At 44.3% G+C, this 9599-nt stretch overlaps 1 protein-coding gene across 2 annotated transcripts in view; it reads right to left on the bottom strand.

Annotated features, from left to right (window-relative positions):
- Positions 1-229: 229 nt before the first annotated feature.
- Positions 230-9599, bottom strand: part of AFG2A (AFG2 AAA ATPase homolog A) — a 336287-nt gene continuing 326917 nt past the window's right edge. For both annotated transcript variants that reach the window (XM_065877711.1, XM_065877712.1), the window contains one exon: positions 230-406. In XM_065877711.1, the coding sequence (XP_065733783.1) occupies positions 230-406 (177 nt within the window). The remainder of the gene's footprint in view (positions 407-9599) is intronic.

The following is a 9599-nucleotide window of genomic DNA, read 5'->3' as shown; positions in this document are numbered from 1 at the left end:
CTTGTCCAGAGATTTTTCATGGATATTTTCATTGTTGCCATATGATTCAAAATGTCTATAAGAACTGAGGCCCCTCAATCTAGTCAACATATTTGTATTGCTTAATAAGTATTGCTTATTAAGTATTGCTTAATAAGTATTGCTTATTAATGGCTATTCTGACACTCTTTAAAAAAGAAACAAGTTTTCTCTAGAAAGTACTTTTAGCATAATGAATATGTATATTTTCTCAGAGCGCATGCAGCCCACTCTTGTCTTGATAATCTTCATAGAAACGTCTCAATGATTCAGGAAGTCTGGGTGTCACGGTGCTCAAGGCTTGAGTAAAGTGTTTTTTCATAATGCAGTTGGCTTGAATGTCTTCTTCCAGAGCCAGAAGGGCTGCCTCTCTACATACGGCTATAATCTGAAACAATACAAACAAACAAAAACAAAAACAACAACAAAAAAAAGGAGAGAGAAAACAATCAATACTGTTTTTTAGAAATGTTAACATTTCAAATATTCATCCGTGGTAACTTCTACAACTAAAAGCCTATCCCTAAAATTTATCTTTGGGAGTCATTCCACTTAAGTTTTCAAAAGGATAAAAAGCAATCACCTTCATTTCAAAACAACGTATTAAGTACCGAGATCCAGGAGCGGCAAAAAGATATATGTTATGGCGTTTGCTCTTAAGGAGCTTACAATTGTAAAGGTGGAGCAGACGTGCAGGCACAGACCTCTAACACGGGATGAAAAAGGATGAGTGTGTCTGTGGTGGTGGGGTGGACGGGGGAGAAGCCCAGTGATGAGGGGAGGGCCGGGGAAGGAGGCACTGCTGGAGAGTGAGGACCTGCACATCAGCGCACCTTGTCATAGCATAGAATTTCCACATTCCTTTCAACCTTTGATCTATTACCAACATGTAAAAGCATTTCTTTATGTGCATCTCCTTAATGTGTTCTTAAATCTTAGGAATATCAGATAGAGTTGTCTCCGTTTGCTTTGGAGAGCTGCATTAGAACAGAGAAGTGAATTCTGTTTACTCAGCGAGGAAAGCTGGGAGAATTGAAAAGAAGCTGGGGAGGGGGTGGAGTGGATGCTAGAGGGAGGGAGGAGAGAGTGCGCGGTAGGAAAACGGAAGGGAGGAAGGTTCAAGTCTTGAATCCTGAAATGTGTTTTAAGCTCTCTGGACTTCAGACAGCGGAAGCTGGCTGATGCCAGTGTCATTCTAAAGACACATTACTGTGGTGAAAAGAGCCTGTGGGATGAAAAGAGATATTGTGATTTTCAGGGCAACAGGGAAAACAGTGATTGATAGTGACTGCACCCTTATATCGGTAAATGAAAGGGCCAGCTGAAACACATTTGTCCGGCCATTCAGCATATTTTCTCTGTTTGTTCACTTACTGAAAAGAGTTCCTCTGCTTATGCTGGGCTAATGGCTGCCAAAGCAGTTTAGTAGCTCTTTAGGGGATTTAGCAGCATGTTTAGGGAGCTTTCAAAAAAACATGCATAGATTTAGATGGCTTTGTCAAATTACGACAATGTAACCGTTAGTTCTGGGCTTCATTAACGGGCACTGAAGTCGACTATAGTGGTTATGCATGTTAATGCTTTTCCAAAAAGAATGGCTACCAACTTGTTGAAGGAAAAAAACAAAACTTCTAAGGATTAGCGAAGCAACGTCATCACATATTCTGGTGCAAAAAGGGCTATTTGAAAATCAGATGTGATATTTAACAAGCACAGTAAAAGCACATAAAATGCCCCCATGGTAAACTGGTTCTATTCTGTTCCAAAGGAACCTTAGGGACCTCCAGAAGGAGGTGAAGGGACCAAGTACGGAGAGCTCAATCCCCTCCTCCTCTCCATCTGAGCAGCACTTCTTTCATCTGTGCAAGAATCTGAAGCGATGGCTGCAAGGCTGAAAAGCAGGAAGAAGAATCACTGGAAGAGCCAAAGAGGACTGAATTTCCTGCTCGCTGGTGCAGTTCTAGCGGCTTCTCTGAGACAGTACAGGAAAGGTTTCCACTGTGTGGCTCCCCCCATCAGGCTAAGTCGAGTAGAGAGGCTGCCACCACTGGGCCAATGCCATGTCTTGCACACTTCATACCTGACACTTCCCTCAGAGAATACTGGACCCAGCACATAATGGCTACAAACATTCACTGAACACCTGCCATGTGTGCTAGACAATTACTAATGACTTCACCAATTAATTGCTGTGGGACTTGTGCCCCCAGGTTTTGTACATGCAGTAACCCCCTCGTAGAGGTGTGTGTGGAGCCTGATGGAAGCATGGCAAATGGGGTGGTGGTGAGCGGCGGGGGAGGGAGGTTGGGTTGGGCTGAGGAAGGAAGGAGAGGCGCAAGGCTGCCTGGAACCCCTCAAAACTGGAATTTGGTTCATGTGGCCGGGTGGCTAATATTGCTGGCGCATTTGAGAAAGTGAACCAACAGTCTAGTAAGGCTTCCTCTCTCAATACACAGTAGTCAAACTGGGTGAAGAAGAAACGATTATACTCCTCTAATAACTGGAATCTCAAGTAGCCTAACATGGCAAGGTAGGGAAAGGTAGGTAGTAGGAAGAGAGGTCATTGAGGCCTCGAAGGCTGCCCTTGGGGTCGGCTCCCCTGAGCAGTTCCTCTTTGCAGATCAACCTTCCTTCCTTCATATCTGCATCTATAGATTCTACTCTAAGCTGTAAACTGCTCTTTGCCCTTAGCTCCTACAGCAGTGGCAGAGGGGGGCACTGGTGGTGGTCAGAGCAGTAACCGCCATTTGAAAGCTGGATGTTAGTAACTTGGGGCCTTCGGTATATGTTAACATTTCACAGTAATTTGCCAACTATATTTAATACTGGCCTGACCCTTAATTAACAATTTCTACAGAATTGTGAGGTATAGAAAACTTGGACAGAGTTTTGACTAAAGCGCTAAGAAATGTTTGGATTAGACAGAGATGACCTTTAGAATCTCTGGGAGACAATGACAAGGGAAACAGAGCAGCTGAATACTGGTCCTCAAGCACCTCATATGAAGCTGTCTTCCGTTGTGTAGAAGGAGCCCAGCTGTTTGCAGTTCTAGCGTGGCTGAGGGCTGCCTGAATTCAACACTTGCTTCAATAAACCTTATCCTGTTTCTTTTTATTTACAAGGGATGCCCTGAAGAACCAGTCAATTAGGCAGTCTTTTCTGCCACTTTTGTTTTCCTATCATATTTGCTTAGCAATATACAACAAGTAATTGAGAGGAAATAGAAGTCTACTCATAATTAACCCGTCACTCATCAATCAACGTCCACTGAATGGCTGGTTACTCTGTGCAACAACTAGGTGAGGCCAGCTGGAGGGTCCAGAGATGTCTAAGACATAGCATTAAGAGGTACCACTAGCAAGGCAAAAGGAAAGTGCTTTGGTATGGAAAGAAGGAAGAAATTATTGGTTCATAAACGGGAGTGGGAAGGACAGAATTTAGATATGCACCCAGGAAAGGAAGGGGCATTCTGAGCAGAAGAAATAAAGTGAGCAAGGTGGGGAGAAAGAAACCAGGAATTACAAGGATCTAGCCTCAGTATCCCAAATGGAAGGGGTAAAAAAAAAAAAAGTAATTCTATCATGAAAATGTCACTAAAAATAACAATGATAGTTTTCAGAAGTCACGTGGGCCATAACGACAGTAAAGGCTAGTCGATGACAGTCATCTCTAATGCTCTAAACCCAACGCACAAGCAGATGGTGCGCTAGCAGCTGACAGAGCGTAACTCCTAAAAGATCCTTTGTTTTTATTTTTTTCCCCATAAAAGGGCTTTTCAGTAGAAATCCCAAAAGGAAAAACACTAATCAGATTATTAGTTCTTCTCTCCTAACTCCGATAAGAAGACAGGCCCGGAAATGCAAGTATTCTTAGGAGATCCATTTCATGATGGCTGGTTTCTATTTGCCCTGGGTCATTTATTTTGGCGTGAGTTCCAAGATACCATGCTTCCCAAGAAAAGTGCAGCTTTCCTGCTTGTTTTCATGGCCCATGCCAGCATTCCCCTTGACATATCAGTGTCTTTTCAGAAGAAGAAGTATTTCATGATCAAATAGGTTTTAGGTAACACTGTATATACTCTGCCTCCCACAAAGCACAGTAGAATGCTAAAGATTGCTGTGAGGCCTAGCAATGATGACCTGCTTAATTTTTTTAAGCTGATGTTTCCCACAGAACTTTCCACCTGTCCTCTGTTTTTGGCAGAACACCTACAAATGGTTACCTTTAGGGCTACTGCTGACCTTCAGCACGCACTCTGGGAGGTGCTCACCCACACCAAGCAGCTCAGTCTGGGCACGATATGGCTCTTGCCTAGCTTATATCCTTTTTCCTTTTGCTCTCGCCTATTCCAGCATAGAGAGAAAAGGGAAAGGGCTGAGCAAGAGAGACTGGAGGAGGACCAGTCTGTTTAACGGAGTCAAAAGGCAGCAGCCACAGCACACACTTGTGCCCTGGACCTGCACGTAGTCCACGTGCATTTGTTGAATTGAATTGAACAGTTCCTTAACTATCCACAGATTTTCCAAAAGTGCATGTTATATACGTATTTCTAACATTTGGCCAATGTCTTGTAATATTTTTACTTAAGTTCCATATGACCTAGACTTTGTCAGTTACATTTAAGTTTTTGGAGTGATAAACTCAGTAAGAAAAATTATTTAACACTGTGATGTACGTTCATTTTTAGCAAATGTTTCGGTCTGGGGCACTACTTTGAATCTAGTTCTTTCCTTAGAAGTAACAGAAATTTTAGCAAGAATACAAGTATGCCTGTTAGTTTGAGGGATGCTTCCTTAGGTATCAAAATTTGTTATACAGGGACAGGAAACTTCTTCCCGTGTTGTCATGGGGGAGAAAACCACACTTTAATTGAGAAGGATTCCCCCAAATTTACCCACAATGCAGTAATACATATTGGTTTACAGAACCAAAGTGGAAGATTTGTTTAAAAGTTGTGCAAATGGTTATCTATTGTCTCACTTGATGAAAGTAATCTGGTATCAGTTAATTACTGAAGACTTTTCTGTATTAAGCTTGGAAAGGTGAGGTCTTTTCACATAAATCTGCTAATACACCACTCTATTTGGGAATGAATACTACAGAAGCTGAGAAGAAGGACCTTCAGTTGAAACTAGGACCTTTCTCATTGCTCTCTCTAAAGTTTGTAAGAAAATTGAATGAGTGTATGTATATGTATATATACATCTACAGTATATACAGGGACCACACAGCTCATCATTCAGCTCATCATTTTGAAAGCACACGGAGTCTGGGACCGTTTCAGTGATGGGGGAATTCAGATGAATTTTCCCCATGAGGCCCCAGAAGAACCTCACTGAGGGGTGTAGACGAACATGCAAATTTGAGTCACAGACTGTCTGGAATGTTTAACCCGTTTAGAAAGAAAACTCTTGGCACTTAGGCGCCTTAACATCTTTGGCAAAAAGGATTTTGGAAGCTTTCCCCTAATCCCTTCACCATCTTGTCTGTCTTCTTCCCCCAAAGGCTGCAGACTAGATCATTTAAATGAATTTTTAGCCAATTACCAGTCAGGTTGCTTTTGCCATTAGGCTGTAAAAGCAAAATGTTTTGGCTGGCTCTGTAAAGCCAGCGTGTATTTACGGAATACACAGAGCGTGTATTCTGCGTTGTTTTAAAGAATAGATACGTGCTTTGCTGAAAGGTGAAAATGTTATCTGTTTGGGGAAATGAGTAAACAAGACAAAAGACTAGCAGAGTGGGCCTAAGGTCTCACTGTCAGAGCGACTAAGACAGGCTGTGTTTCAGTGGCCGTGACACCCATTTTTTGGTGCCAACGTCACAAATCCTCTTTCCATTCGTTCAGCAGTAATAATAGATCTATCAGATATCTGAAAAATAACAAAATAAGCAAGAAATCTCTATATGAAAGATTTAGGCATATTTGAGATGAGCTCCTAAAAGGTAAGAAAGGAAAAGACTTTTATGAAAATGTTTAGAAATCCTCAAGACAAAGTCACTGAGGAAAACAGTAATTGTTTTCAATTGCTGGAAGAAACGTAACTCGGCAATATCAGCAACGGGACATATGAGTATGAATTTTCATGCTATGCTTGTCCTCTGAAAAAGCAGTGCCTTTAGAACAACAATACAGCAATAACTGGATTACGTGAGACAACTCCCCTTGTGAGGGGTGTGGAGAGGCAACTTCCCAGGGTGAGAAGGCTCTTGACCGTTGAACCTTGGGAAATCTAATTACCTCACTTTTAAATGCAAAAGGGCAAAAGAGGCAATTGTGCAGAATTCTGAATGCCACGAAGAATAAGAACAATGTCTTACTTCACTGTGGAAAAAAAACCGAAACCTCTTATACACAGCCTACGGTTCTTTGCCTCAGTCCATGAAACAAGAAGAGTTTAAACAGGTGGCTCAGCTTTGTGAAACAGAAACAGGCTCATTGCGAAAATTAAAACCAACATGGTTTCTAAACAGGCAGCGGCAATTTTTTAAAACGACGGGATTCAGAATGACAGTCAAGGCAAAAACTGTTTACCAAAAACTAATCAACAGGAAGGAAAACCTGAAAATGTCGGGCACTATTTTGGGTATTCATTCCTCCTGTGCTGTGACCCTTCCCTTGTTCTTTTCAGTTCCACAGCAGCACTACAAGTTCTCCGGGTGCACTGAGATGAGGAACCCAATAAAACTTCAAGCACAGTCATTTCCATTCCAGATGAGGCCTGGGTAGTAACCTGCACTTCTTTGCTATTGACTGTAAACAGATCACGACAGTGACAACAGGAACACCACCCTTGAGGGCATGTAAGCCTGGGAAGAAGGGCTGCTGCCCCAAGTAGGCCTAGGAGCTGCTCGCTTCCAACAGGGATGCTGAGATTCTAACGCAACCGCCGCTACTAAGCTCCTAGCTACCTCTCAGAGCTTATCTGTATCCTCCAGAAAAACGGAAGGGTAACAAACTTCTGAAGGCGGCTTAAACAACCAACTGAAGTTCTGTTTGGTTCCCATCACCCCATCCTGCAGGCACAGAGTGTACTCAGATCTGTGGAGAAAAAGAAGTCAGTGATCTTAAATGTGCCAGAAGAGGAGGCTTAATTTATAGGGAGACCTCAGATGATAAAAAAAGTGGCTCCGGAGAGCTGAGTTCACTTACCTACTTTAATCAGCACGTGTCAGGGCTGCTTTTAAAATAGTTCATAGGAAACCTACAACTGCATCCTAGGGACAGGAATTTATGGGTACAAGGATATGAACATGCGTGAGTAGGTGCACTGCACAGTACAGAGTAGGCTACATGGGGAGACGGAGCCGGAGAAGAGAGACGCCCCCAGGCCCCTTCTTGGGCAACTACACGCCGGATCCACAGAGGCAGGGCTCCCCTCTCTCCGCCGCTCCTGATGTTCGGCGCGAAGAAAGCTCGCCTCCCAGTGAGGCCTAAATGTGCTTTTCAGCTTCTTTGTATTTCAAGTGTACTAAACAGCTTTAAAGAATCCACCAAAAGGAGTGCGCTGCGGTGCTCTAAAAAGTCTTAGGTATTTTCAGGAAAGTGGTTTCGCTAAAAGCATCTTCTGTCTGGAACACCTGTGCCCTGCTGCGCTTAATTGGGCTGCAGCTGGCGCTGGCTGTGGCGAGGGGCGGGGGACGTGGTGCGCGCTCAGCCCGCGCCCCTCGCTTTCCTTTTCACTTTCACAGCCCCGCGACCAACTTCCCCTACGTGTCTGAGGGATTAGGAACCCAGCAGAGAGCGGAGTCCTGCTGTTTGCGAATAGCCTGCACTGGATGTGCTTCAAGGAGGAGGCTACCTGGGAGATTATGTGCTCACGCGGATGCCGAGGACCCATTCTCCCCGGCCCCATTGAGACGCGGTGAAAGCTGGCTGAGTGGCCGGGCCTGAAAGATGTGACTGAGGGGACCGCAGCAGTTTCCTGACCATAGAGCAGCAGATGGAGTCAGACTGCCACAGGCGCAAACGCGGCCAGGGGTGCCCCGAACTGCCGAGGACGCAGAGCAGAGCAGAGCACAGCGCCAGCCGGGGAAGGGAACTGGAGGGAAGCAAAGCGGCGTTTATTCAGAGTTCTTTAAAATACCACCTCAGCGAGCGTGGGAGGCTAGAAGTGAGGATTTTGGAGGGCAAGTTTCAGATTTAAGGAATCACCGAACTACTGCCCTTGGATTGTCTGCAAAATAAGCTTTATGATACGAATCCATCTGGGATTATGTTAAGATCATACAATCTAGAGTGCCATACAGAGTACAGAGTCAAAAGGACAGAATTTCTAGAAGCCTAGTGATGTTAGAGAAGGGGGAAAAACCCCTGGGTTGCTTAATTCTGCTGATGTAAGTTATTATGAGGTCTCTAAAATATATAGCTTAAGTATATGTACATCCAGTCATTATTACTTGCATGAAGAAACCCATAACAGTTTTTGTTTTTTAAACATTTACAAAAGAATTGATCACCCCACAGAGGGAAAGAGCTGGGGTTTTTATTCTTATTGTTTCTACAACCAACTGCAGCTGTGGGAACTTTAAAAGTTTCTAACATTAATTGAACCCATAACAAGATAAAAAGGAGTATTTTTAGTTTTGAAGAACACGCCAACTGGTATGGGTATAGAGAGAACAAGAACCTCGTGGTAGGGAAGGAGAGGGGTGAGAAAGGCAAACAGATGTTGGGAGGCCTCCATTCATTCATTTACTCAACAAATCTTTACTGACCACCTACAAGGTTCCAGGCCCTGGGGAACAGAGCAGTGAAGAAAACAAAGTCCCACCTTCATGCGACAAGATTGTGCAAAGTACTGGTTTAACGTACTTGCCCTTCAAGGTTCAGTGTGACTGTTTCCACTGAGAGGCGCTCCCAGCGGCAACTTCACTACCTCCCCGCGCCTGGATGCTTTAGGATCCCTTGCCTTATGGTCTGGTGGCAGCCTGTACTACTGTTCTGTCATATCACAATTGGCAGGTAGAGTTATTAGTGGTAAATGTCTGCCTCCTCACTAGATTACAAGTTCCATGTAGGCTCGCCAGCCTTGGCCCTGCTGTACTCCCCAAACGTACCAAGCCCCTTGACCTTCGGGAGTCTACAAAAAGGTCTACTGCTGAGCTCATCTCTGAACAGAGATATAGTTTTTACATTTTTTTTGTTTTAAATACACACAAACACACATACACATGCAGCTCTTGCTGTGACAACTGCAGCCAAGATGACTGCCCACTGTAGACTAAAAAAGCAATAATGTCTGGGGCACAATGGGTCATCCTAGGTGTGTATCTGTGAGCCCTTGGGGGGGGCGTGCTGATGACCAAGTTACGCCCAGAAGGCTACTGAAGCCCTGCAAGAGGCACCAAACTTTGGGTAAAAAGCACTTAGGAATGGGAGAGCTAGGCCCCCCGCAAAGAGGAGAGAAGGGCACAACAGGGGATATTCTACGGAGAGGGGACCAAGCAAAGTTCAGCTAGCTCTAGGACTCCTCTTGAAGTCTGGAGGGTTGGATCCTCCCTGCCAGCGTTGTGGGAGCTTGGGAAGCAGTGGCTGGGGGAAGGTGTAAGCAGGGGTGTTAAGCCAGTTTTAATATACCCCG

The sequence above is a fragment of the Phocoena phocoena genome, chromosome 5 (genome assembly GCF_963924675.1).
Source record: "Phocoena phocoena chromosome 5, mPhoPho1.1, whole genome shotgun sequence".
Classification (NCBI taxonomy): Eukaryota; Metazoa; Chordata; class Mammalia; order Artiodactyla; family Phocoenidae; genus Phocoena; species Phocoena phocoena.
The sequence above is the reverse complement of the archived record's forward strand: the minus strand, read 5'-3'. Positions and strand labels throughout refer to the sequence as shown.